Source organism: Cydia amplana, chromosome 1 (genome assembly GCF_948474715.1).
Source record: "Cydia amplana chromosome 1, ilCydAmpl1.1, whole genome shotgun sequence".
In the NCBI taxonomy this organism is placed as follows: domain Eukaryota; kingdom Metazoa; phylum Arthropoda; class Insecta; order Lepidoptera; family Tortricidae; genus Cydia; species Cydia amplana.
The window spans coordinates 5,788,041-5,815,427 of record NC_086069.1 but is presented as its reverse complement, the minus strand read 5'-3'; the positions used below and the strand labels follow the sequence as shown (position 1 = coordinate 5,815,427).

Sequence of the window (27,387 nt, the reverse complement as noted above, 5' to 3'; positions counted from 1 at the left end):
ATTAAAGATATATAGGTAGGTATATATATGAATGACGATAAAGCACGTGTAATTTGTAAATAAATAGGTACAGATATTTTAGATCTATCTTTTCTATTTATAATTTCGAAACGTAGGCACTTGCCTGACCGCTAAGGCACAAAAGTACATACATGTTTGTCCTTGGAGAATACAACTAAACGGAGTAGCCATTAACAGGCTTTCCCCTCTGTCGAAAATAGGCGGCCAACGGTCATACACAATGTATGGACTGACGTTTATCTGACATGGCTATTTTTACGTTACGCATACATTTGACGTTCCCCTCCCCCGCAAAAATCGGCAGACTGTTTTGTACAGAAAATTACAGACATGGCGTCTCCGTTTGATTATATCCTCCAAGTGTTTGTCAAAGGACTGTCTTATTTCAAACATAGATATAGAGAATCATACTATCTTTGTCTTACACTAGTACTAGCACCCAAAAGAAAAGGATGAGTATAGTTTTAGTTGCACTTATTTACTGCCAATTTGGTTTGACCAACTATAGATTAAAATTTTACAACTAATAAAAATCTTTTTATTTAATGGCGCCATTTAGTGTTTTATAACTTTCCCTAAGAACTCATTAGATTTCAGCCTGGAACTATTACACTGGGTTTCTTTAATCAACCCTTGGCAACACTATTGCTTTAGGTCGAATTATCGCTATGAACGGCTATCTCGATCCATGTTTACTTATATTGGCCTTCACACCTATCATTTCTGTACGAGTAGATATACATAAACATACAGATATTCGCAGTGTCAGTTGTTTATTTCCTGGCCAGCACCGACACACCCGACCACAGGATTTAAAGTGATTAAAAACACTATACGCTGAAGAACTATATTAAAAGTGTTTTTCAAGCACATATGTTTAAACTACTTCAGAAAGGTAAGTCACTTTCAGCATAAATATCTGGGAGACAGAGCTTTGCTCGGAAAACATATAATAACTCAAAAATGCGCGTTTTCCCAGAGATAAAACTTAGCTAGATCGATTTTTCGCCCCCGAAAACCCCCATGTAGCTTCATCGAAATCGTTAGAGCCGTTCCCAAGATTCCCGAAATATATATATGTACATATAAATATATAAAATTAAAGGTATTAGATTTTATATTCATGTTTTTAAATTAAAGGACTCGTCATCTCATAAGCATGTAGGTAAATAGTTGTTTTTATTACATTAAAAAGGTAGGTGGCATAAGAATCATAATAATGCCAATGTTAAGGCAACCCAAAAGCGGCCAACCTTAATTTTATTTTATTGGTCAGACGTGAACAACTTGTTTGAGATAGGTACCCACACATATATCAAAAATAATGAAAAAAAAAAAAAAAAGCGGCCAAGTGCGAGTCGGACTCGCCCATGAAGGGTTCCGTATTTAGGCGATTTATGACGTATTCAAAAAAAACTACTTGCTAGATCTCGTTCAAACCAATTTTCGGTGGAAGTTTACATGGTAATGTACATCATATATTTTTTTTAGTTTTATCATTCTCTTATTTTAGAAGTTAGGGGGGGGGGGGGACACACACACATTTTACCACTTTGGAAGTGTCTCTCGCGCAAACTATTCAGTTTAGAAAAAAATGATATTAGAAACCTCAATATCATTTTTGAAGACCTATCCATAGATACCCCACACGTATGGGTTTGATGAAAAAAAAAATTTTTAAGTTTTAGTTCGAAGTAGATATGAGCGCCGCGCCGGCGCGCCGCCGCCGCCGACAAAATTTTCGCGCCGCCGCCGCCGACGTTGCGCTATCGGCGTGGCATCGGCGTGACCTTGGTAGTTACTACTACTTTCAGAATCAGATAATATATTTTTAATCGAGTTTAGATCATTAACGGCGCCACTTCGAATAGTTTATAGGCATTGAAAAGGTATTGTAGGCCCATATAATTCAAGAATATCGAAGGCAAATGCAAACTTATCTGTCTAGTAACCGCGCTACTAGTCTTGGGGAAACGAAATTATTTAATATCAATTTTAACATCAATATGCTTGTAATAAACATACTGATTACCTTCCAGTTTTATTGTGAAACGTTCCACATTACAATTTATAGATTGTATATATACACTAGACATGTCAATCACAATGAAAAAATTTACTGTGATCAACTCTGGCTAACGTGAGACTCGAACCCACATCTTTGGATTACCGATCCAATGCATAACTATAGGTAAACCAGAACTTTGGGAGTATTGTCAAGAGGGCGCTCGTTTTGAATTTTATATAGCAACAATTTGTATAGTGGGGACAATGGAAATTGGCAGATGATTTTGTTTTATTCCGACAACTTTAATAAGTGCGAAGTTTGATGTTTGGATATTTCTTCGGTTTTTACGCTTAAATGGCTGACTCGATTTAGATAAAATGAATAGCGTAAAGTCAATTTTCTTTTTTGTTTTCTTTTTTTTAGGTTTGGTCGTTTAATTCCGCCCTTACGCCCTTCGCTAGCAATCCGTAATACCGATGCATGCGATACACCTAATACACAAATCAAATTATTACAAGACATCAACCAAATCGTGACGACCTGACTATAGTGACATTTGTCCATAAGTTTGAAACTTACCCGTCAATTCTAATGCTAATTTCGTTATGTTTTCTAATGGAAGAAATTTCTCTCCCGCACGTTTTTTTCCAATAAATAACTATATACACTATTTACAACTTTTTTCTCTGTAAAATCTAAAACTTTCGGCATGATTATCGCAGTCTAATAATAATTCACACGAAACTAGACAAAACAATGTTTACATTGTCAATATTGACAACTATCATAGAGGGTAGATGTTGTCTATTATTAAAATTGTTGCCATTGTTAGAAATTAGTACCAACAAATTTCCGTAACATGGCGCACCCTCAATAGATCCTGGTTCACCTATAATTTTGCCAGCTAACCATCCGTCATTTACCGCGAATTTAACCATTGCAAGCATGGTTAAACGTCTTTAAAAGGTATATAATGGGGTTAATTTTGAGATTTTAAGCGTTTTCACGTCCAAATGTCCGGGCCGTTGGCTTCACACGGAAGGGCGTCGGAATCGGGTCTCAATTAAACTTGGCCACTGTTGAAATTTCAAGCTTTGCTCTCTCGCAGCTCAATGCTCCAGGCGTTCAGCCGTCAGCCAAGCTTACACTTGGCGTTCGATTCTTAGCTGTATGCTTACTTGCAGCTCATCCTCTGGCCTCGCATTGGGAGGCGTCGAAATCAAGTCTTCGGTGTTATATGAAGCTCGGCATTGGGCCTTACTTTTTGACATAAATCGGTTTTGTTTGGTCGATATTGGTTAATGATGGAGCTCGTTTTTTTTTTTACTGTCGACAAGACGTTTCCCTGATACAGTCAATCCGCAATTTTTAACTTAGTACAAAAGATAAGGGCCTCGCTAAGATCTTCCGGCCAAAGCCTCGCCATGATTAAGACCGCCTCTGATGCCGCGCGATACCGCTTATCCACAGTTTATACGATATCAATTTTTTTCGTACCATTATTCAATAAATTATCCTTGAAAATAAAAAATGCATTTATTTCGTAACTTTCTTACAGCAAAAACATGTTTTTTCGGTAAAATTTTGGTTTGAATTCTTTTTTCATTAATCGAAGGTATTTCAAGGCCACGCCGCCGATTCGCCGCCGCCGCCGACCAATTTTGACCGGCGCGCCGCCGCCGGCTATATGCCTATCGGCGCTCATATCTAGTTCGAAGTATGGGGAACCCCAAAAATTTATTGTTTTTTTTCTATTTTTGTGTGAAAATCTTAATGCGGTTCACAGAATACATCTACTTACCAAGTTTCAACAGTATAGTTCTTATAGTTTCGGAGAAAAGTGGCTGTGACATACGGACGGACAGACAGACGGACAGACAGACGGACAGACAGACAGACATGACGAATCTATAAGGGTTCCGTTTTTTGCCATTTGGCTACGGAACCCTAAAAACATACCTACTTATTTAATTATAGAACGCTATAGAATGATCCGGGCCCGGACTGAGGTGTGTAACTTCATTTTCTATGACGTGTGATCTCTGGTGATACTTTCTAAAGAAAACTGAAGTATCGGACTGTCGGACGCCTTGGGGGCTGTTCATAAATTACGTCATCGATTTTTGAACCCCCCCCCCACCCTAAAAATCATCCAAAAATCATGCTTCGAATGACCCCGTTTCCTTCTACGTCACGCTACCATCATCCGATGTCCAGACCCCCCCCCCCTAATTTAAAATGACGTAATTTATGAATAGCCCCTTGGCTCGGATCCGGACCGTTCTAGCGTGAGTCATCCTTTTATTTTACCATGGTTTAAAACTTTCCAGGTTAGATTAATATTTCACAACTTGTATAAAAATTGGGCGATATGCCTTATCGGCATCGTATTCCTTATTGTTGTGATAGTACAACTGATTTAGATACGAACGATAGATTGATTTAGAACCAAAATCTAATCGTTTATCGCTATCAAGGTAACACTTCACTTATAAGAAGTCAGTCCGTTTTGTGGCACGACAAGATAGCTTTAATAAGCATATAGATAGGTACATAAATAAATTACTACCTACTTATTACTATTTGTTTCTAGCAAATTAAGAGATGTATCACACACGCGCCGTGCTTCTGTAGATTTATTAGATTTACATTTACACACGTGTACCTATACATTTTCTTTGATTTCCCGTTTTTACTAGCAAAAATGTCGTTATAAATGCATGCAGATAACAATAATGACATCAATGCTCTCCAAACGGCCTCTACGTGTTGGATCGACGCACGCCTTATAAATGTCCGGGCTTAAAAACCCGACAGTTTGTAACGGAGATACAAAATAATAATTGATTGAAATATAAAAACGGGGTAAATTTTTCCTATTTATCTACTTTCAGGTTGAGTTGGTAGAATTTTTGCATATTATATTTATTAGTGAAATTTAGAACAATCTGGCTATTATAAATTATAATTTACATGTTTGCAATGTTTTACGCAATCCTAACTTTACTAGATCCTTGTGTACTGACACTATTGACCTTCGCAAATGAGTGATCATTGACTAAAGTGCCACTCTCTATCGTGGTGATTCAGTATCTGTTGTGTTTTGTTATGATATACTTGCCGGTGGCGAAATATCCTTATAGATTTGAAAATGGTTGATTGCTATTATACAGGTTTGTCAGCCTCTACTTTTAATTTGTGCCCAGTATTATTTCTTTGAGGTGTAATAAATAATTTTTCATTGGATTTGATGTAGGTACCTACACTACACTAATTACATGTGTGAAGTGTTTGAAATTTAAAATCTTTAAGAGAGGTAGGTCGGATTACTATTAGTTCGTCTGATTTTATTTTCTTTAAACTGTTAATTGTTATGGAGTAGAAACTTTATTTTATATTGTCATATACTTACGTCATAAATAGGTACCTATCTATAATTAGGTACTTCTTCTAATTCTGAAGATCAGTGTACGTGATAGAAATTATCAACTGCCTATTATTATTTTTATAAAAATGTTGTTTTTCATTTCAGTTTAATATGGAAAAAATAAAGTACCTGATTATATTAGCGACGCTTTTACAAGCATGCGCTCCGTACAAAATTCTCGTGGTGTTTCCGTTGCCCGGAAAAAGTCACAATATTCTCGGGCAGGCGATCGTCAGGCACCTCTTGAATGCTGGACATGAAGTGGGTAACTTGTGTTCCTTTATTTCACAAAGAAAATTATTTTCTAGGTATAGGTATGTATTTACCTACTTACTACGTGCGGACGAGAGGAGACGCGCTTTGGCTGATCAGCTGATCACTAAGACAATATGAACTATGAAGGGATGTGCGAAAAACTACGGTCGGACGGATCGAAAAATATAGCGAAACTGGGGGCCTAATGTACTTATAAAAATGTTAGCGTTTCGTTTCGTTTTCTGCATGGCTAGGCTCCGAGCTGCCCCCTGTCAAGATTCTTGCTCGTGGAATCCTAATACAGCCTTATTTGGTTTCATTATTGGGAAAAATTCAAGCAACCCGATAGTAGGCACTTGTTATTTGAGTATTTTCTCATGTTTATGCATTTGTTATGTACAACTAGTAGGTATATGTTTCAATTGTACCTCGATACAATTTGTAAATTAGGAGACTATACTTAGGTCTATAAAGGAATCAATTTGTAGCTATTAGCTAAGTTGATCATTATTATACGACTGTTTGTTTCTCAATAAAAATAAAAAAATGTTTTCTCGTAATGATAGGTAGGTATTTACAATACCTACGAGCAAATGTTCAATATAAATTACTTAATCCTTTTCAGGTCACATACGTTACACCCTTTCCCACCGGCAAAACGACTGATAAGTACCACGAAGTCAATCTCAGCAAGAATTTGGAGAGCCATAAAAGTAAGTTACATTTTTTTGTTAAAGAAAATGTGTGCGTAAAAACCGTCCGCCTATGAAGACGGCTAATAAATGCGTTGGGTGGTTAGGTATAATAAATAAGTTATATCTACAGTATGACGCTAGCTACAATATCTGTAGGATTAGGAATGCAACCAGGAAAGCAATAAAGTTAGGAGTCGTTATGGAAATCAGTATTTAGCTATAGGTAATATTTAATATTGAAGCTCATATTAGCGAACTATAATATGTAGGTAGGTACGACAATTATGAGCGGCAGAAGGCTGCAACCTGTCCTATATTTGTATTTAGTATGCAGATTTGCCAGTTTACGTTTATCTTGGACTATTTAAGATATTTACCAAGTTGACAGATCATAATTAGAAGCATATATTTTAATTTATTTCAGAAAGTGATGCCATATTTAACCTGAAGACAGTGATTGATAAGACAGGTAAACAAGAAATGTTGAGCATGTTGCCACGGATGATAGAAATGTTAAAGATGAATCTGGAGAATGACAACCTGAAGGAGTTTCTCGGAGACACCACGCAGGACTTCGACGCCGTCATTCCAGAGTGGCTGTTCAGTGATACATATGCCGGGTAAGTGTGGCATACGGGTAAGGGGGAAGGGCAACTGGCCTTCACATTGGCGTCTGTTTACACATTTATTGTGTGTTGCGAGTTCATACATTTGCTACCTACTTGCGTTTAATAGCACCCTCACATACCCGTATTGACTTTAAATTCCTAATTATTAATTAAAACAAACACAAATGGAAGGAGTGTGAGTTAAGGGGACGGTATATGACGTTTTCGATTTAGAGCTCACTTTGTACAATCAATTTGTTCAAGAAATGTTTAATAACTGCATTAAATTATACGTAAATTTGTTCACGAAGAAGCCGTGTACCGGCTCTTCACGGCATAATATTTTTTATTTGCTGTAATTCTCTACAAATCGACACTAAAAGTATCCAAAAATCAAAATATGGAGTTCCGTTTGAGCAACACGCATTACAGTTTTGCCTTTAACAGTAATTGAGTTGTTGTGTGATTTTGAAAGCTAGATAACTAAACTAGCAAATTATTATCTACTTATATTTTTACTCACAAATACAACACAGAAATTCAATCCCAAATGTAAACTTTCGTACAATTTCCATACATTGACGACATCACTCAAAATTCTTCTTCGAGTCAGATGGCCGCTGGCCTTGGATCGAAGCAGACGTGTACGTCGTCGTAGCTCGTTTTTGACATTATTTAGACATTTCATCATATACGCATACGAAAATGTATACCAGTAGATAAATTGTATTTCAAAAAATAGGGTAAATAAATTTATTTAAAATTTGATTTGTTGTTATTTACAGGTCGTAACGATCGAAAACAGCAGTAAACTATCCTAAAACAATACGATTACAATTGAATTTAAGTAACTTGTTCCTTCAAAACCCGCTTAAAATGAAAAAAGTTTAAAGACTCGTTTTACTGATTGGGATTGATTTTCATTATGCTGGTATCAATTTTGCGTCATTAAAAAAAAGTATATGACTTCTGTACGTCAATGACATTTGATGTCAATTGTAATCTTGTAGTTACGTTAGAGAATATTATATATTCATTTAAATATTACTTACCTATTAATACGAAGCGTAATTCGTTTAATACCTGAAAGCCTTAGTGTCTACACCTACTTTGTTGCCGTTCGTTCCGTCTATATGTGTGCGATTACGTGCTGTTCTCAATAATCAAGAAACAAGCCATAATCTTCAAGAATAAAATAACAGCAAGACCAGCATTTAGTACTAACTAGTTTTTGCGGATTTGGAGACAAGAGATGAAGCTTACAGGCTAATACCGCTGCGGTCTGGTTATTGTTATGTGTATATATCGAGTATTATATAAATTTACTATAAAATAACAATGTTTTATTTCAATGACATTATGTGCGTAGGTATGTATGTTTCGGTGATTATAAGAATTTTGTCCACACAATAATTGTGCAAAGCAGAGACTGCATCATGCTTTCTTTACGGTATAAGCGGTATGGTACCGTTATTATTTATCAATACCGGTTCGTTTTGAAGGTAAAACTATACCGGTTGAAATACAAAGTACGGTACCGGTATAAAATTACAGCAGGGACAACCATTTTTATAGGTGTACAGTCAGCTGCAGAGAAAAGGTACGACCAGATAGATAATTGTATGCAGGGGTGGTACCTTTTCTCTGCAGCTAGCTGTACCTAAACCATCATTGACCGAGCGTTGGCGAAGGTCTCCGTTTCAACTTGGGCAAAAATGCTTTCCGTCGTTGCGCTTACCAAATCTGATATGTGCGCGATTTTAATCAAATGAATTAGTACCTTATGTGTTTTGTTGCTAGGTAACTATTTGTCAATCAAAAATCGAGCACATATCAGTTTTGGAAAGCGCAACGACGTTTCGTATGTCCGAATTCTTCTCCTTTGCATATCACATTTCTCAACTGATTCTCGTGAAAATTCGGTAGTCCGATATAATTATTCGGTTTCTTTTTTTTTGAACAATTTAAAATAGGCAGAAATTGTCATAAAGGACTTAAGCGCCAGTAGGGTCTGTGACACTTAAGACCACTGCGATTATTAGGTACTTACTGGCCCCTATTTCACCACGACCACGGTGACAGGTGCGACAGTTGTCGACATCACTGTTGCTGACGTCACAGGCCTCCATAGGCTACGGTAACCGCTTACCATCGGACGGGTGATGTGCTTGTTTGCCACCAACATTTTAATAAATAAATAAACTCCATTATATTGCCACTAAAAAATTCTTATTTTGCGAAGCTAATGACAATTGTCACAAGAAACACGGCAACTGTATCGAAATTGCGACACAGAACTCATTTCCTGTCAAGACTTACCGAAAATTCTTTGAAAAATCTTGTGACAATTGTCACAAGATTTTTTCGCGAGAGAAATGTCTGTTTTATCCGATATAATAAAGTTTTTTTTTAATAATAGGTACAATGACGGTGGCAAACACGAATACGGCCCGCCCGATGGTAAGCGGTAACTGTATTATTAAATTGTACAACGGGACTTAATCGCGTATCTAAGTTTTAAGATTTACCTCCGACGTTTCGAGGACGGCGTTGTCCCCGTGGTCTCGGAGAAGACTGGCTTAAGTTGACATCAGCATCTTCTAACCGCGCGAGTTTTTCGAACTACCCGCACTTGGTCTTGTTTATCCGCTTGAACGTTTTGCGGTTCCGTTGTACAATTTAATAATGTGTAAAAATCGTGAAAGTTTAAATCAGTGTTAGCGGTAACTGTAGTCCATGGATGCCTATGGCGTCAATAACAGTGATGTTTTTGTCGTACCTGTCACCGTTGTGAAATAGGGGCCAGATTACGCCGCGCCGCGTGTAACGTGAGGTGCATTGGGGTAAATGCATACCATTCACTCAAGGAAAATAATCTCCCTTATAAGATCACTCGTGTGTCTGCCATTTTGTTAAAGCCAATTTTCACCGTAACTACTGGACTAGTTCAATTGAAATTTAGTACACATATGTCAAGTAAGGAAGTAGTAAGTCGGTGATCCGAAGATGAGTAACGTAAATAAATGAACTTTTAACTTGCGGCGATTTTTGGTATCATGTGACATATCAGATATAATACATAATTATAAGTAGGTGAGCAAAAATGTACCATAACCTAACTCAGAATTGTATTACATAAATACATATACAAAAAATAGTTCAACGCCAAAAGATTAATGGAAGACCTATGTCCTATAATAGGTGAGTTGGTCTTAAACAAAAAATATGCAATAAAAATTTGTAACTGTGGAACCCATAGTGAATCCTACTCGTACATGCTCGGTTTTTATATTATGTACCTATAAGATATTTTCTACTTTATACTTTATAAGTGTACCTACATAATATTTACTTATAAGCAGTTGTCACGTAAAATATTTGTAGATTTTTTTGGAAGTATGTGTCACATCATCATCATCTTCCTCGCGTTGTCCCGGCATTTTGACACGGCTCATGGGAGCCTGGGGTCCGCTTGGCAATTAATCCCATAAATTGGCGTGGGCACTAATTTTTATGAAAGCGACTGCCATCTGACCTTCCAACCCATAGGGGGTAAACTAGGCTCTTATTGGGATTAGTCCGGTTTTCTCACGATGTTTTCCTTCACCGAAAAGCGACTGGTAAATATCAAATGATATTTCGTACATAAGTTCCGTAAAACTCATTGGTACGAGCCGGAATTGTAATTCGCACGCTCTTACCGCTAGGCCTCCAGCGATTTTTTTGAAGTATGTATAGCACAAAAAAAATATTTAGAAATGTAACATTTAAGGTAGGTAATTAAAATACGGTATAAACATTATTGGAGAAGACTTGGAGGAAGTGTCATAGGGATCTACATTCGATGCGTGGAAAACAAGTTCTTTTGTCTAATTATAATCCATCGGCAATCACGCGAGCGCATAAAACGAAAATCATTTCTTTTTCACTCCCTAAAACTCCCTTAACCTAATAACAGTAAAACAAAAAATAAAATATAGAGGGTTACCAACCAGCCAAAGAATTATAAGTAGATATATGCACTTATCCCAACGCACCTCACGTTCTACTCTGCACGGGGTTCATTGCCGCTCCTACCGCCGTAAGTAACTATCAACACCTACATTATCAAGGCTACGATCGAAGATAATCGCTTCAGCACTGAAATAATACCGGTGGAATACCGGTATAATATTTTTTATTTTAATTGTATTAATTTAATAGTGAAACAAAAGGCGAATATACCACATAAAAGTAAATCGGTAAAGATATTAGGGGTACATTAGCCAACACTGTTTCCATATATTTTCAAATTTTATTTTGTCCGCCTTAATTAAATTTTGCACCCTGCCGGAACTTTATTTATTTAAATTCTCATTTAATTGATTTTGAGCCTTATGAAAAGTCGTATAGAGTAGTAAATAAAATTTCACATCTGACTTAATGACATCTGGTTTTATTCGGTTTAACTTTAGAAAACGCGTATCTCGACAAAGCCATAATGTAGAAAATTGTCAACAACCAAATGAATTATTAGAATTTAAATACGTCACGTGTGACATGAACAGACAAGGAAAGCAAGATTAAATGTATTGTTTCTCTTTCTTCTTTCAATGGAACGCTTTTCCTAAAAGGAGGCCACTAAACTCAAAACGCAATCTTAAAAAAAAACTTGATGGGTCAGTGACCTGTCCCAGTAAAGTGAGGTAGTGTGCGTGAAGTGCGCTTGTGTGTGAAATGGGGTAAATTGACAGAATCTGAAAATTTACCCACCTCTACCGTCACCTTAAGAGATGACAGGCTGTACATCCGTACCTTTCTGTCATGCGTCAAATAAAAGACATACCTATGTCGCTCCATCCCAAGTTTACTGAGTTTTTCCAGTTAACAGTGGCGTTGCAGCATTCATAGCCGGAGCGCATTTGAAGACAGGACGATATTAATTGATCCGTATGAATGCCCTTCTACTGCCAGGTAACCCTCGATACAGATGTTAATTTTTTTTAATAAACAAATTCTTTTTGTCCAGATTCGCCACTGTATACAATTGCCCATTAATCTGGTTCGCGTCCACCGAACCTCACTGGATGGTTCTGAAGCTGGTCCATGAGGTCTCAAACCCAGCATTCAACCCGAGTATTTTGTCAACAACGTCACCACCGTTTTCTTTCGCTGAGCGAGCTACCAGCTTGATGGGCCAGTTTATGTTTTTAGCTCTCAAATACTTGTAAGTGCATCGTTCTCGGTATGCCTTGGATAATCAGGTTTTTCTAACTTAAAAATGTGAATAAAACAGAGAAAAGATAAGACGTCATTTTAAAGATAAAGTGACAATTTATTTTAATAAAAAATAAAAATGTTCAGTTTATTTTTAGCTACCTTGGTCCTGCTGAAAAAACCATATTCGAAGAATATTTTGGCCCGTTCGTTCAAATGAGGGGAAGACCGCTGCCAGAGTATGAAGAAATTCTACACAACGGCTCTTTGCTCCTGACTAACTCCCACTCTTCGCTGAGTCAGCCCGTGAGCGTGCCTCCGAACACCAAGGAAATTTCCGGATACCATATTGATCCTAACACGAAACCTTTACCCGCAGTAAGTAACCCGCATTGCCCGCAGTGGTTTCCTTGAATTGGACCAAAATCTACACGTAATCGCTCTCTCAAATAGGTAAGCACAGCCGCTGCTAAAGTGCACGATTTTTTAAATCTACGCCTTAAGAAGGTTTACTCGTACCTACAAATTACGCTGAAACAGAAAATCACAGGTGTTTTAATAATTCTAATGATAATCGGATTTTTTACAGGATCTACAAAAACTTATGGATGAAGCTGAGCATGGAGTCATCTACTTCAGCATGGGAAGCAATGCCAAGAGCAAAGATTTTCCCGACGAACTAAAACAAGATTTTCTGAAAATGTTCGGTACTTTGAAACAGACTGTACTCTGGAAGTTTGAAGAACAGCTTCCCAATTTACCTAAGAATGTCCACATTTTGCATTGGGCGCCGCAAGACAGTATCCTTGGTATAACATAATTATTATTTAATTCACCTTTAATTATATTTTTGTTATAATTAAGAAACAATCTGCCAATATAACCTTCTTTTTGTTTCAGCCCATCCGAATTTGCGTGTCTTCATTACGCACGGCGGTCTTCTGTCTACTACTGAAACAGTTTTCTTCGGGGTCCCAGCAGTAGTGATGCCGTATGGACTCGACCAACACCTCAATGCAGAGAGGGCTGTTAACAAAGGGTTTGCACTGAAAGTCGACCTCTCTTACGAAATGGCTGGTCACATGAAGCTGGCTATAGAGGAAATTCTGAGCAATCCCAAGTAAGTCAGCAGCTTGAGTGTTCTGTTTTTATTTTAGTTAATTTTTAAGTCGAACAATAAATACTTAGCATCAGGGCTATTGACCGGTAATTACAAAAAATGTTAATGTTAGTAACTTATAAAATAAAATATGAGTAAAACTACAATAACTAAATGCTAACGAAACCTAAGCTAGTTATACGTAAATACCTGTTAATCTTTTGATTTCGACGTCAAATTATTTGATACAAAGTTTGTTTACATAATTTCTTTTAACCATGATCATCGTATTAGGTACACCGAAAGAGTGAAGCAGCTATCTTCGATTTACCACGACCGTCCAGTACCCCCCGGCAAAGAGCTGGTGCACTGGGTGGAGCACGTGGTGCGCACGCGCGGCGCGCCGCATCTGCGCTCCCCCGCGCTGAAGCTACCCTGGTACCAGAAGATGTACCTCGACCTTCTAGCAGCAGTTTTACTAGCATTGTTTGTCGTTAAATTAATATTGAAAAAGTTGTGGGGTATAGGAAAAATAATTTTAAGAAAATTAGGATTAGTGAAATCGCCCGTTGTTAAGAACAAGAAAAAGACTAAGTAGTGGTTTTAATACGTTGTTAATTAAAATCGAATTTAAAGTATTTTATTTTTCAATCAAGTGTACCTACTACAAAACGCCTACTTACCTTTTTCCCGCCATGTAAGTACATACATGATACTTACTAATAGCCCCCGTTGAAGCCAGCCTATTGTGGCAGAATCAGAAGTGTACATATAACTATGAAACCTTACCCAGCATGGCCCGACATATATTGCTCTTTGCCGATATTTTTTAATGAATTAAGAGATAATCCTGTTCATTTTTATTTTATTTTAAAAGTAAGAACCTAAAGTGTTGTATATTTTGTATGGTACCTACCTAAAGCCTACCAATAAAGATGTTGAACGTTTTGGAACTGTACGCATTACCATCTTCACATTTATCTTAAGATTAAATTATCATTTAAATAAAGGGTTCAACATAGATCATTATCATTTTTATTAAGTTTCGTATACAAATAAACATCATTAGTTAAATAATCCTTCGAAAGCGATTAAAGTCGGATGAGCCTTATTACGTAACCTCCACCCAATGATTCAATGGTGCTCTCATCTAATGACAATTTAAAGACGTTAGACATTAATGAGATAATAAGTTATGAGCATGGCAGTCGAGGTTTATAGAGTATCTAAACAGTCGTCGTTTTAAATTGGTTTCATTTTACCTCCAGTCATCGAACAATCAGTTAACATGTGTAAATAATAACTTAATAAGGGTTAATAAGCAGTATTACGTAGGTACGTGCCCTAATATTTTTGGTAAGTAACTATTTAAGCTTTATATCCTGTCAATGTAATTTAATTATTCCAAAATCATCATCATCATCTTCCTCGCGTTGTCCCGGCATTTTGCCACGGCTCATGGGAGCCTGGGGTCCGCTTGGCAACTAATCCCAGTAATTGGCGTGGGCACTAGTTTTTACGAAAGCGACTGCCATCTGACCTTCCAACCCAGAGGGTAAACTAGGCCCGTATTGGGATTAGTCCGGTTTCCTCACGATGTTTTCCTTCACCGAAAAGCGACTGGTAAATATCAAATGATATTTTGTACATAAGTTCCTAAAAACTCATTGGTACGAGCCGGGGTTTGAACCCGCGACCTCCGGATTGCAAGTCGCACGCTCTTACCGCTAGGCCACCAGCGCTTAATTATTCCAAAATAATAGCATTTTTTGCCTTTAATCTACATAATCTTTTATCTATCTGCCTGCGTTAGATGGTAAAATTAGGTACTAAGTGGTATATTTACATTTATTTCACAGCGTTCCACCCTTGTTAAGCGGATGAATTTTGGATATGACGTAGATAAGATTAATACATAGTTTAAAAAAAATGGTGTTTATGCCAAGAGTGGAAGTCATTATACAGGTGTTACATTTTTTTGTTTTTTTTTTTTACAAAGAAATGAGATAGAGAGCTTAATTTTTTTCCAACAATGGCCTTTATTCCCAATAATATTTGAGCAAAATTGGGGATTCGTCCGTCCCATAGATTTGGAGGAAATAAATAAAATAGTTTTGGGGTTTATCGGGTATTGTGGACCCCAGGGGGTTGGAGGGGGTTGAAATGTTGTGCAGAGTATTATTTTCTTAAAAGGCATCGTTTGGTTATAGTTTCGAACCAAAAGCACTGGGGGCAATTTTTCAAAGGCTATCCTGCTGAGCCTTTATGGATTTTATGGCCATTATAGACGATGCCCCGAATTCAACGATACTTTGCTGCGCTACTTCTGATGGCCTGTGCTTGCGATGGCTACAGGATCCTAGTCATGTTCCCGTCTCCGGGCAAGAGCCATAGCATCCTAGCTCAGGGCTATGTCCGGCATCTCACTAGGGCTGGACATGAGGTAAACACACCAGCTAGTTTGTACTTATTTAGGTCTGCCACTCATACGAGTAAGTCCGGGTTTCCCTGAATTTGTCCCATCCCATTGTTTGTAGTCAGTATAACCCAAGACAATTTTTGAGTCTTTGGCGTCAGAAACTTAGATAAAACCAGACCTGTATCAACGCAAAACAACGTGAATGTCCAATTACCTACAGAACGGTGCCTTACCTACTGCACCGTAGCCCGTAAAGGACTTTTACTTTTCCTTTCATACTTTTAACGATGTACCTACCAGTCTAGTGATAATGAATTATCATCTCAACGGAGAGAAGTTCCTTCCCTTAATTTACACTTTTATATGTAAAACAGGTAACGCTTGTCACATCATTCCCATCAAACAGCACAAATCCCAAGATGCGTGAAATTGACGTCAGTGACAACTTGATAACCGTTGAAGGTAAGTTATAGAGTCAGTACATATCGTCCAAATAGGAGCTTAAAGGGGTCCACTGATTAACAGTCCGCCGGACGGTATCGGCCTGTCAGTTAGAACAAAAATTTGACAGTTCCGAACAACTGACAGGCCGATACCGTCCGGCGGACTGTTCGTCAGTGGGCCCCTTAACGTATGGCGGCATTTGCGCGCTCTGATGTCGCTTGCCAAGACAATGCACAGTTAGCTTAGAATTAGATGGATTCTAGAAAATTAAAAATTAAATAGCTACCAGCAAACAACTTACTAAAATGCTCTAGTGTGGCAAACTAGAGAATGAAATGGACTTTGTGCACTGAATTCAAAGAATAAAGAAATCTTTTAGGAGCTGAGCTGGTTGAATGTAATAATGTAATAGAATTTTTGTTGCTTGTTTTCTGCTAACAAATATTTTGGTAACATTATTTTAGGGCGTGCATTGAAATTAGGAAGAATCATGAAGAAAGAGTATGACATAACAGACCAAAGCCTAACAATAGATTACTATGGAAAGGTCGCTCAGATGTCGCTGAGGAACAAGAATGTACAACAACTATTAATGGACCACAACGAGCACTTTGATGTGGTTATTGCGGAGTGGCTTTTTGATGAACTTTATAGTGGGTAAGTACCTCTATTAGTCATGTCAAAGGCATTTGGCCTCGCGTGTAGGTGTGCCTCTACCGGACATTTTGGGCCTTTGGCCTTCACATTTAAGATGCTTGTGGAATTTTCAGGAAACATGCTCCGGGCTTTCGGCTCTACGCGGGACTTGGCCTTCGATCATCGAATTCAGACACTTAGTACTATTGTTCTTTGTCTGAGCACTAACCTCCCGCAGTTTGGTTTGACCTTCGACCTCGGCCGCGGTTAGGCACGCCTCTTCGGGGCGTTTCGGGCCTTCAGCTTTACGCGGATCTCGCCCTTCGACCTTCGCAATAGCTGCCTACACCGCGTTTCACGTAAACCATTTGCGGCTGTGTCCCTAAAAACCGCATTTTTGTTCCTTCACTCACGTTTCACGTAAAAACAAAAACATTGGTATAAATTGTGTGATGTCTGGAATCCTTGGAACGCGAGTACGACTCGCACTTGCCTGTTTTTGTTGTTCTTATTTACTGAAAAATTTGGTTTGCCAGACTGTATAATCCGAGTGAAATAATAATTGTTGTTAGTGAAGTTTGTTTCATCGAATTTGATGAAATTAAATTATATGCTCCTCTCTCCTAATATTTTGATGTGTGCACCGTACGAAAGAGAACTCAAGAACACTAGAACCCAAATTCTCTATAACTATGTTTTTTTCAGGTTGGGTACCGTATTCAATTGCCCTTTAATCTGGGCGTCCACGTTCGATCCGCATTGGCTGATACTACGCCTGATTGACCAGCCTAGCAACCCCGCGTACGTTGCTAACTGCAAGTCTCTCAACGTGCCACCCTTCACGCTGGTGCAGCGGATGGAAGAGCTGTGGGCTTTCATTCGGGTGTCTTTTGCGAAGTTATTGTAAGCTAAATATTTCTAAGGATACAATTTCATCATCACAAATTTCCAACTACTTATCTCCATCCCGTGCCATCTCTTTAAGCGCCTGATACTACAAGACGAATTGGAATTTTTATGGCAACTGCACCCCGACTGCATCGTCGGCGTGCAGTTCCTATACAAGTTGCAGTCCGTCTGTACCGGCCGTAACCCCTGATCCGTCTGACCGACTTATTTAATCCCATATGCCTACAGTTACATTTTTAGTTTAATCGGGATATAATTGTAAGGTTTTGTTTTATCTACGACAGTAATATAAATAAAAAGAGGAAAGTGTCGTATACCATGCTTTTACTGTTTCATTAGTTTATAAAGTTTATTCCATATTATCTCATGTTATGGAGCTTTTATAGTTCCTTTCTTTTCTTATGTTCACGGTGGCCAATCGGCAAAAACGGAGACAATTCAGTAGGTAACATGAAATATAAGTACCTACATCATTATTTACTTGTTACAGCTACTTTAATCCAATCACAGAAAAAGCCTACAAGGACATTTATGGGCCAGTGTTGGCAAAGAGAGGGAGGCCTCTGCCGTCATATGACGATGTGTTGTACAATGCGTCGCTCGTCCTGGCAGACTCCCACGCGTCGCTGGGGCAGGCCACTAGACTTCCACAGAATTACAAAATGATTGGAGGCTACCACGTGGAAACCGAGGTTAAGTCGTTACCTCAGGTAGGTATAGGTAGTCACTTCACGTAGGTACTTCGTTTCTGCCTTGCTAATTTCCGCACTTTCTCGGAGTCGTTTTCAAATAGAACACAGGCATTTTCTGAAGGTCTTAGGATATTTTTCAGTCTGTACCATGCAGTCTTAGGTACATTCTGGAATCTAATCCCAGGGATTGATGCAGGCGATGGTTTTTACAAAAGCGTTTATAGTTTTCACTGTTATATTATATCCATAATTAACTTCAAATCATAATCTATATATATAAATGCAAGTGTCCTGACTGACTGACTGACTGACTGACTGACTGACTGACTGATTCATCAACGCAGAGCCGAAACTACAAAAGATAGAAAGTTGAAATTTGCACACTAGGTTGCATTTATAAAGTGTACAAGAGATAAGAAGCGATTTTGAAAAATTCAACCCCTAAGGGGGTTAAAAAGGGGATGAAAGGTTGTATGGGGAACAAGTTTTATTTTAAGCTAAGAATTTGAAACTTTGTAAAAATGTATTATATTAAAAAACAAGAAAACTAATTTCAGCGTTTTTGAAAATTCATCCCCCAAGGTGGTGAAAAAGGGGTTAAAATTTTGTATGGTGATCAAATATTTTTGTGAGTGTGGGACTTGAAACTTTGCATATGGGGATATTATTATAAGACAGGAAAAGTAATTTCAGCGTTTTTGAAAATTCATCCCCTAACAGGGTTAAAAAGGGGTTGAAAGTTTGAATCCATTACAAATGCTTTGAAACTTCTTAGAAAGGCATAATAGCCGATTACAAAAAAAAGTAATTGCAACGTTTTTGGAAATTCAACCCCTAAGGGGGTTAAAAATGGGATGAAAGTTCGTCTTGGGGTGCAAATTTTATTTTGATCTAGGAACTTGAAACTTTGCAAAAAGGTGTTAAATTAAAATACAAGAAAACTAATTTCAGCGTTTTTGAAAATTCATCCCCTAAGGTGGTGAAAAAGGGGTTGAAAGTTTGTATGGATATCAAATATTTTTTCGAGCGCGGGACTTGAATCTTTGCATTTGGCGATATTATTAGAAGACAGGAAAAGTAATTTCAGCGTTTTGTAAAATTCATCCCCTAACAGGGTTAAAAAAGGGTTGAAAATTCGTATAGGGTTCAAATTTTATTTTAAGCTAAGAACTTGAAACTTCGTAAAAAGATATATTTTTAATATGCAAGAAAACTAATTTCAGCGTTTTTGAAAATTCATCTCCTAAGGTGGTGAAAAAGGGGTTGAAAGTTTGTATGGATATCAAATATTTTTTCGAGCGCGGGACTTGAATCTTTGCATTTGGGGATATTATTAGAAGACAAGAAAAGTAATTTCAGCGTTTTGTAAAATTCATCCCCTAATAGGGTTAAAAAGGGGTTGAAAGTTCGTATAGGGTTCAAATTTTATTTTAAGCTAGGAACTTGAAACTTTGTAAAAAATTATTAAATTAAAATACAAGAAAATTAATTTCAGCGTTTTTGAAAATTCATCCCCTAACGTGGTGCAAAAGGGGTTGAAAATTGTTATGGATATCAAATATTTTTTCGAGCGCGGGACTTGAGTCTTTGTATTTGGGGATATTATTAGAAGACAGGAAAAGTAATTTCAGCGTTTTGTAAAATTCATCCCCTAACAGGGTTAAAAAGGGGTTGAAAGTTTGTACGGGTATCAAATTTTATTTTAAGCTAGGAACTTGAAACTTCGTAAAAAGGTATTAAATTAAAATACAAGAAAACTAATTTCAGCGTTTTTGAAAATTCATCCTGTAAGGTGGTGAAAAAGGGGTTGAAAGTTTGTATTGATATCAAACATTTTTTCGAGCGCGGGACTTGAGTCTTTGTATTTGAGGATATTATTAGAAGACAGGAAAAGTAATTTCAGCGTTTTGTAAAATTCATCCCCTAACAGGGTTAAAAAGGGGTTGAAAATTTATACGGGTATCAAATTTTATTTTAAGCTAGGAACTTGAAACTTCGTAAAAAGGTATTAAATTAAAATACAAGAAAACTAATTTCAGCGTTTTTGAAAATTCATCCTGTAAGGTGGTAAAAAGGGGTTGAAAGTTTGTATTGATATCAAACATTTTGTCGAGCGCGGGACTTGAATCTTTGGATTTGGGGATATTATTAGAAGACAGGAAAAGTAGTTTTAGCGTTTTGTAAAATTCATCCCCTTACAGGGTTAAAAAGGGGTTGATAGTTTGTACGGGTTTCAAATCTTATTTTAAGCTATGAACTTGAAACTTCGTAAAAAGGTATTAAATTAAAACTGAAAAAAACTAATTTCAGCGTTTTTGAAAATTCATATCTGAAGGTGGTGAAAAAGTGGTTGAAAGTTTGTATGGAGATGAGATATTTTTGTGAGTGCGGGGCTTGAATTTTTGTACAGAGGCATTTATTAGAATACAAGAAAAGTAATTTCAGCGTTTTTAAAAGTACATCCCTTAAAAGGGTTAAAAAGGGGTTGAAAGTTTTTATGGGGTTCACATTTTATTTTAAGCTAGGAACTCGAGACTTCTTAAAAAGGTATTTTATTAAAAGAGAAGAAAACTTATTTCAGCGTTTTTGAAAATTCATCTCTCAAAGTGGTGAAAAAGGGTAAAAAATTTGTATGGATATCAAACATTTTTGTGAGTGCGGGGCTTGAATCTTTGTAAAATGGCATTTTATTAAAATACGAGAAAAGTAAATTCAGCGTTTTTAAAATTCATCTCTTAAAGGGTCGAAAGGGGGTTGAAAGTTTGTAAAGTTGCAAACAAGCTTGAAACTTCGTAAACAGGTATTTCATCAAAAGAGAAGAAAACTAATTTCAGAGTTTTTGATAATTCATCCCCATGGTGGTGAAAAAGGGGTTGAAGATTTGTAATGGAGGTCAAACATTCATTTGAGTGCGGGACTTGAATCGTTGTAAACTTTGTATATGGGCATATTATTAAAATACAAGAAAAGTAATTTCAGCGTTTTTAAAAATTCATCCCCTATAATGGTTAAAAAGGTGTTGAAAGTTTGTATAGGGTTCAAATTTTATTTAAAGCTAGGAACTTCAAACTTCGTAAATAGGTAGTTAAGTAGTAGGTTTTATTAAATAGAGGACATGAAAATCTTCTGGTTGAGAGGGATTATATCGAGAACAATTTTATTCAGTTAGGTAGGGGCTTGAAGCTTCGTAGGTTGTGAAAGACAAGTATCATGCGTTGTAATATTAATAATTAACAAATGATTAACCGTCCTACTGCGATCTTTTGCTGCATAATGTTCTAAGCTAATGTAGAATATATAACCACCAATATACAAATCCACGCGTACGAAGTCGCGGGCAACAGCTAGTAAATAATAATTTATAATTTTGGTCCAGGAATTACGAACGATTATGGACAACGCAGGACAGGGAGTCATATATTTCAGCATGGGAAGTAAGCTGAAAAGTACCGATATGCCGGAAGAGCTAAAAAAGCGCCTGCTTAAAATGTTCGGCCTTCTGAAATACACGGTTCTGTGGAAGTATGAAGAAATCCTGCCAGATATACCTGAAAACGTTCACATTTTGCAATGGGCTCCTCAACAAAGCATTCTGGGTAATATTGTTTGATATATTGTGAACACCATGCCCGCATCAATATAATTATATATCTGATGGCGACCATATATTCATATTAAAAATTAAATTACAACTAAAACTAATAACAATTATAATAAAATAATAATTAATATAAAACTAAAACTTACCAATAAAAACCCCGGTCACAAAAAGAATCCCACATCCAACAACGGTTAGCCAGCGGCAACTTTTTTAGAGGTGCTGTGACGTAATATGTGGATGAACGCTTGTTGATAGCGATATCAAGAACTATTATTTATTCTGTGGCGATATTATCTATTTCAGCACACCCTAATTGCATCCTCTTCATTACACACGGAGGATTACTGTCTACCACAGAATCTGTTCACTTCGGCAAGCCCATCATCGCTATACCAGTGTTCGGAGATCAATATATCAACAGTAAGAGCGCCGCGCACAAAGGATTCGCTAAGGTGGTCGAATTAGGCTACGATTTAGATAAGGACTTGAAGGAAGCCATTGACGAGGTCACCAGTAATACCAGGTTTGTAGGCTACGGTGGTAGTGGAAAACGTGATCCAAAACAAACAATTAGGCATCGAATGAAAACATAAAAACTTGCTTATGTTATTCATAATCAGAATATTAAATTAGGTTTGATATAATCAAATAAATGCAATTGGTACTATGTAACTACAAGTAGGATAAAGATCTTGGTACTCGAAAAAAAAAACAAATTGCTGCAGCTACCTACTTCTACTAAGAAGAGACCTTACATTATTTAGCACAGGAGCGCCGCTATGACAGTGTCTCGCGTTAGAGAGGGACAGGTAGTCGCCACTCACCAGCGTCATGCTGAGATGAGCCCATTTAGAGGCACTTTCTCTTTTGTATGATTTTCTCTTCTGTGTTTGTGCAGCTTACGAATAAATTATTTATATTCTATCAGATAAATAGAATCTATCTCGTGGGTCGCTGCTTTGCTAGGCCCCCAGGAGAGCCTAATAACCCAGATTATCTAGTTCCTGATACTTTACGGTCTTAGGTACCTACTTATTAAGTTTATAATTTCAGGTATAGTGAACGAGCAAAAGAATTATCATTAATTTACCACGACCGCCCGGTGCCCCCGGGCGCGGAGCTGGTGCACTGGGTGGAGCACGTGGTGCACACGCGCGGCGCGCCGCATCTGCGCTCCCCCGCGCTGCTGCTGCCCTGGTACCAGAAGATGTACTTGGACGCATTAGCACTGATGATGGCGGCTGTGGCTGCTGTCGTATATGTGATTGGGAAGCTATGTAGTTTATGCAAGACGATTGTTATTAAAGATAAGAAGTATTTATAGTAATTGTGGATTTCATTTTGTAAAGCTTACTTACCTCCGTGTTCCACGCCCCCCTGCGCTGCTGCTGCACTGCCATGGTGCCAGAAGACACATCTTGACAGTTATAATTTCGATTCTTATCATTCTAATAGTTTTGATGAAATGTTAAGCGGAACAACAATCTGGAAATATACACACAAAAATAGTTATTTGTTTTACAAGGGGTAAAGTTGTTGTTTAACCACTCGTGCTCATATTGACACCCGAGCAAGCGAAATATTCCAAAATTGAACCACGAGCGTAGCGAGTAGCGAAATATTAACTGTAAGATATCAAACAAAATCAAATGAATGTTAATATTTATCATCCAAGATCTAAAATTTCTCAGATTTAAAAGTCAATTATTCCAGCAAACATAAGAAAACTCAAAGTTTGCATTTGATTACTTTGCCTCACATGTGAATAAAATGCAACTTTGCTATCAGTTTTTGTACAATCAAGTGAGCCTTAAACAGTTGTTGTGGTGAAGACTAATAAATGCGTTCGGATAAAAAAATCCTTTTCGTTTTCGTACCTACCTTTTCTACTTTGCTGGCAGATTGTGGGCAATTGCAAAATATTGCAAGCCCCGTCGTCACAAATTCCAGCAAATATCTCCTAGTTATTTTTTCTAGACGAATCACTTTTTGCGAAACTGCAATCTAATTTGTACCTTAACTCAAGACGTTAAGGGTTAAATTATTTCGACACGTAGAGTAGTCTATGAATCTATCGTATAATTTATTTATAGACCCCTACGTGTCGATATAATTTACTTTAGGAAATCAGTAAAATAACCGACTGATAGTTTTTAATAATAGACAAGAAATAATCTTAATTATTTACTAAAAATAACATTTTTAATTTGACAGGTATTGAAAAATAATAAAATGCATTATGTAGTGCACTTAAGCTTCCCGGCTCATAGACTCCTACCACGCACGCAGTGATTGTCACCGCCTAGTCTATAAACATATCTCATAGAAGTGCCATACTTCAGCTAGTACTTGGTATAAAATTAAAAACATAGCATAGTCGGGTTCTTTCATAGTGCATTTTTCATTCCTAACCTAAAGGCTTGGCTCCTTTTTTACCTACCTTAGAAAATAATGAATATTCCAACTCTGTTCTACCTAAGTACCTACAGTAAAGTGTAAAAATATGGGTGCATTTATAACTTACTGAAATAGATTTCATATGCTAAAGAAAAAGTGTCCCAGGTCCTCAAGTGCCATGCTGGAGGCAGCAAGTACTGCTGTGCAGGGCTTGGTCACTTTTACTTTAGTATAGGTACATTTCTTTTGAGATTATATTTGTGACTACTTAAAAAAAGCAAATCAGAATATTTTATTGCAATATGTACTTTGATTGGTTCACCAGATGTCATTCTTTACTTAGGTACTTCAAATTAGTAGTGTTATTACAAATAACAAATTAAAAATTCCTGCCTTTACATAAACCTACTTATAATAGTCGGATTCAGGGAAAAGACTGGGTGCTTATTGCACTGTGAGTTTACAATGTGAGTGGTCATCCCTATAGATAGCGTACAATGCATAGCAGTGTTTCACTTGCACACTGGTGGTTGATACCTGACAGACTCAAAGTATTATTTATTGCAATAAATATTAACATTTTGAATATTGCAATTGTTAAAGCGCACTAAGGTACTCAACATTTGCTGAAAATTTCCAGGTGCACCTGGCACATTAATATTTACAATTTTGTTGCTGTTGTCTTCTAAGGGATTTTCAGTTGGATTCCTCACTTTGTCTTCATCATCCACTGAATAGTCAAAGTAATCTTCTGATAAACTCGTGCCTGGAGTGTTCATACTTACATCAGTTTTCTTCTTGAAAAAACAATTTTGTATTTGACTCCATACTTCATCTTTGTTTTCCATCGAGTTCTCTGCGACATCTGTAGCTGTATTTGTAATATTTATATTTACATGTTCAATACTCTGGTTCTCAAAGGTATTCCGAAACTGATTTGGCTCTTTAATGTTATTCCCTGTAACATTGCTTGAGCAAGTTTCTGGTATTACTGTGCTAGGATCATTTTTGTTTACAATACTTTTGTTCACAACCAAACTTGGCATCGAGTCATTTGTAGAGTCCTCCGGCTCTGATATAGGAATTGTTTTGTATCTAGCATGCCCCCGTAAAGGTAAAATATCTCCATCAGCATCAACTAATATTGTTGCCGAGGTCCTTCGAAAACAGTGTCCAGTGTACAACGCTGGATTAGGAAGTCCTAAAAATTTGGCAATCGTTTTGCCTAGATTACCAAACTGGTTAATGCCTACACTCATTGAGGTATACTTGCCTGCTTGGTAGTGTATGAAAAAGCTTGGGCTGCAGCAGTGATCAGGTCGCAGATTTATGTATTTTTTAACAAGTTCAAAATATTCACCAGTGACTGTGAACACTCGATTAGTATTTGATTTGGTGTTGTAAATCTTCACAAGAACTCTTGATCCACAGACTTCTACATCTGTAAACTGAAGTCTGTGCAATTCTTGACGCCGACAAGCACCCACAATGCCAAATATCAAGGCAACCTGTAAATGTAACAAAGAAATAATTAGTAGATGTGTTCATAATTAAAACACAGAATAGGATAATGATAAAAACAACAGGTTACCTTAGCAGCAAGGTATTCATCATCATTTGCTTCTTTTAAGAACTTATTTATTTCATCAGGTGAAAATGTCTTGGATTTTTTCCCTGTATAGCCCTCCGCTTTACTTTTTATGAGAGCAATCACCTTAGAATATTTTGAGATATCCACCTTATGATTCAGAACCAGAGTATTTTTTAGAATAGAGAAATTTGTAGACAAGGTGGAGTATTTGAATTTGTCCGACATTTCTCGAAAGTAGGCTAATATCACCTCTTCTTTGAAAGATTGTATATCGTTTGTTATTTTCCAGTTCATAAAATCTTGGTAAATTTTATCATATGCTTTTCTTGATCGTTCCGGTACCAGATAAGCATCGTTCGTTGCTGACTCACATACACCAGATGAAGCCACATCCATTTCATTGTCAGAATTTGGGTCATACATTTTCATTAACTTATTTTATTCTAAAGTTTTCACAACAAACATTCCACACATTCGTACGTACGTACACAAACTTTTCTACGGGGTTGTGTGTTAGAATTGTCATAACATAATTAAGCGAAGTTAGAACTATCAATAAGTAATTTATTAAACAACAAAGTATTTCACTAATGATGAACAAGTAGTTACTACACTACGCCTACGCTAAGGAATTCTCAGTCTTTCTAAAATTTTATCGTCATGTACGGCAAGCTAGCCTAGCGCTCTCGCTCTCAGTTCACTCACTGATTTACGATTTACTCAGTGTTGCCAGGGCTCTGGAGTCATAAGTTACGTTTCGTTTCCCTAAAAGTCACGTTTTTGCTGCTTAAGTCACATTTTTATAGTATGGGTTGGTAAATCGATTTTAATAGAAGAAATTCCGAAAATAATATATTACACAAAAATTCTACTAACCTTATATGATTTTATGTGATCGATTTCATGAATTGTAGGTTCCTTTTTTTATTTCTTGATTTTTTTTTCGTTTTCAACACGAAAAAAAATTACCATAATAAGTTATTATAAAGTCAGTCAAATAACTTTGTCAGTGGAAGAGGGCGCGAAATTGAATTCTCTTTGGGATGATAGACCCTACGCGCCTAAATTTTTTAAATTTGACGCTTTTTTCTACTTAATGAAATGGCTTGACAGACTATAGTTTAGGCCTGTCCAGACGAGGAAAATTTTTCGACGGTCTGATTGAATTGTCCGATTGGGTCGGGACGTGCGGACGCAAACGCCAATTTGGCTCGCCGATTATGACCGATAGTACCGATATAATGGAGTACGAACGCAAGAATACCAATTTGTGACGCTAGTTTTCGCGGTTAGGGGCATTTTTTAATTAACAGCGGTCAAATATCACCATAAAATTTAAATTGATAAAACTGGCCAAATTGGTGTTTGCGTCCGCGCGTCCTGGTTTGA

At 37.1% G+C, this 27,387-nt stretch overlaps 3 protein-coding genes across 3 annotated transcripts; 2 read left to right on the top strand and 1 right to left on the bottom strand.

Annotated features, from left to right (window-relative positions):
• Window positions 1-5,551: 5,551 nt before the first annotated feature.
• Window positions 5,552-13,944, top strand: LOC134662015 (UDP-glucosyltransferase 2-like). Its single transcript, XM_063518260.1, has 8 exons — window positions 5,552-5,717; window positions 6,337-6,424; window positions 6,831-7,026; window positions 12,023-12,220; window positions 12,369-12,588; window positions 12,800-13,019; window positions 13,111-13,330; window positions 13,604-13,944. Exons 1-8 carry the CDS (start codon window positions 5,568-5,570, stop codon window positions 13,905-13,907), a joined length of 1,596 nt encoding a protein of 531 aa, XP_063374330.1. The 5' UTR covers window positions 5,552-5,567; the 3' UTR covers window positions 13,908-13,944.
• Window positions 13,945-15,615: 1,671 nt separating this feature from the next.
• On the top strand, window positions 15,616-23,337 carry LOC134662027 (UDP-glucosyltransferase 2-like). Its single transcript, XM_063518287.1, has 8 exons — window positions 15,616-15,752; window positions 16,103-16,190; window positions 16,637-16,829; window positions 17,514-17,711; window positions 18,208-18,427; window positions 21,786-22,005; window positions 22,314-22,533; window positions 23,064-23,337. The coding sequence occupies exons 1-8, from the start codon at window positions 15,639-15,641 to the stop codon at window positions 23,332-23,334; spliced, it is 1,524 nt and encodes a 507-aa protein (XP_063374357.1). The 5' UTR covers window positions 15,616-15,638; the 3' UTR covers window positions 23,335-23,337.
• Window positions 23,338-24,939: 1,602 nt separating this feature from the next.
• LOC134662035 (uncharacterized) lies at window positions 24,940-26,517 on the bottom strand. Its single transcript, XM_063518299.1, has 2 exons — window positions 25,999-26,517; window positions 24,940-25,915 (listed from the first exon to the last, which is right to left on the bottom strand). Exons 1-2 carry the CDS (start codon window positions 26,425-26,427, stop codon window positions 24,962-24,964), a joined length of 1,383 nt encoding a protein of 460 aa, XP_063374369.1. The 5' UTR covers window positions 26,428-26,517; the 3' UTR covers window positions 24,940-24,961.
• Window positions 26,518-27,387: the final 870 nt, after the last annotated feature.

Excerpts from the sequence above, each read along its gene's own strand:
- LOC134662015 (XM_063518260.1), top strand. The coding sequence starts at position 5,568 with ATGGAAAAAATAAAGTACCTGATTATATTAGCGACGCTTTTACAAGCA. Across the intron at positions 6,425-6,830 it reads GAATTTGGAGAGCCATAAAA|AAAGTGATGCCATATTTAAC; the intron begins GTAAGTTACATT and ends AATTTATTTCAG. Across the intron at positions 7,027-12,022 it reads TTCAGTGATACATATGCCGG|ATTCGCCACTGTATACAATT; the intron begins GTAAGTGTGGCA and ends CTTTTTGTCCAG.
- LOC134662027 (XM_063518287.1), top strand. The coding sequence starts at position 15,639 with ATGGCCTGTGCTTGCGATGGCTACAGGATCCTAGTCATGTTCCCGTCT. Across the intron at positions 16,191-16,636 it reads CAACTTGATAACCGTTGAAG|GGCGTGCATTGAAATTAGGA; the intron begins GTAAGTTATAGA and ends ACATTATTTTAG. Across the intron at positions 22,534-23,063 it reads GAGGTCACCAGTAATACCAG|GTATAGTGAACGAGCAAAAG; the intron begins GTTTGTAGGCTA and ends TTATAATTTCAG.
- LOC134662035 (XM_063518299.1), bottom strand. The coding sequence starts at position 26,427 with ATGAAAATGTATGACCCAAATTCTGACAATGAAATGGATGTGGCTTCA. Across the intron at positions 25,916-25,998 it reads ATGAATACCTTGCTGCTAAG|GTTGCCTTGATATTTGGCAT; the intron begins GTAACCTGTTGT and ends TTACATTTACAG.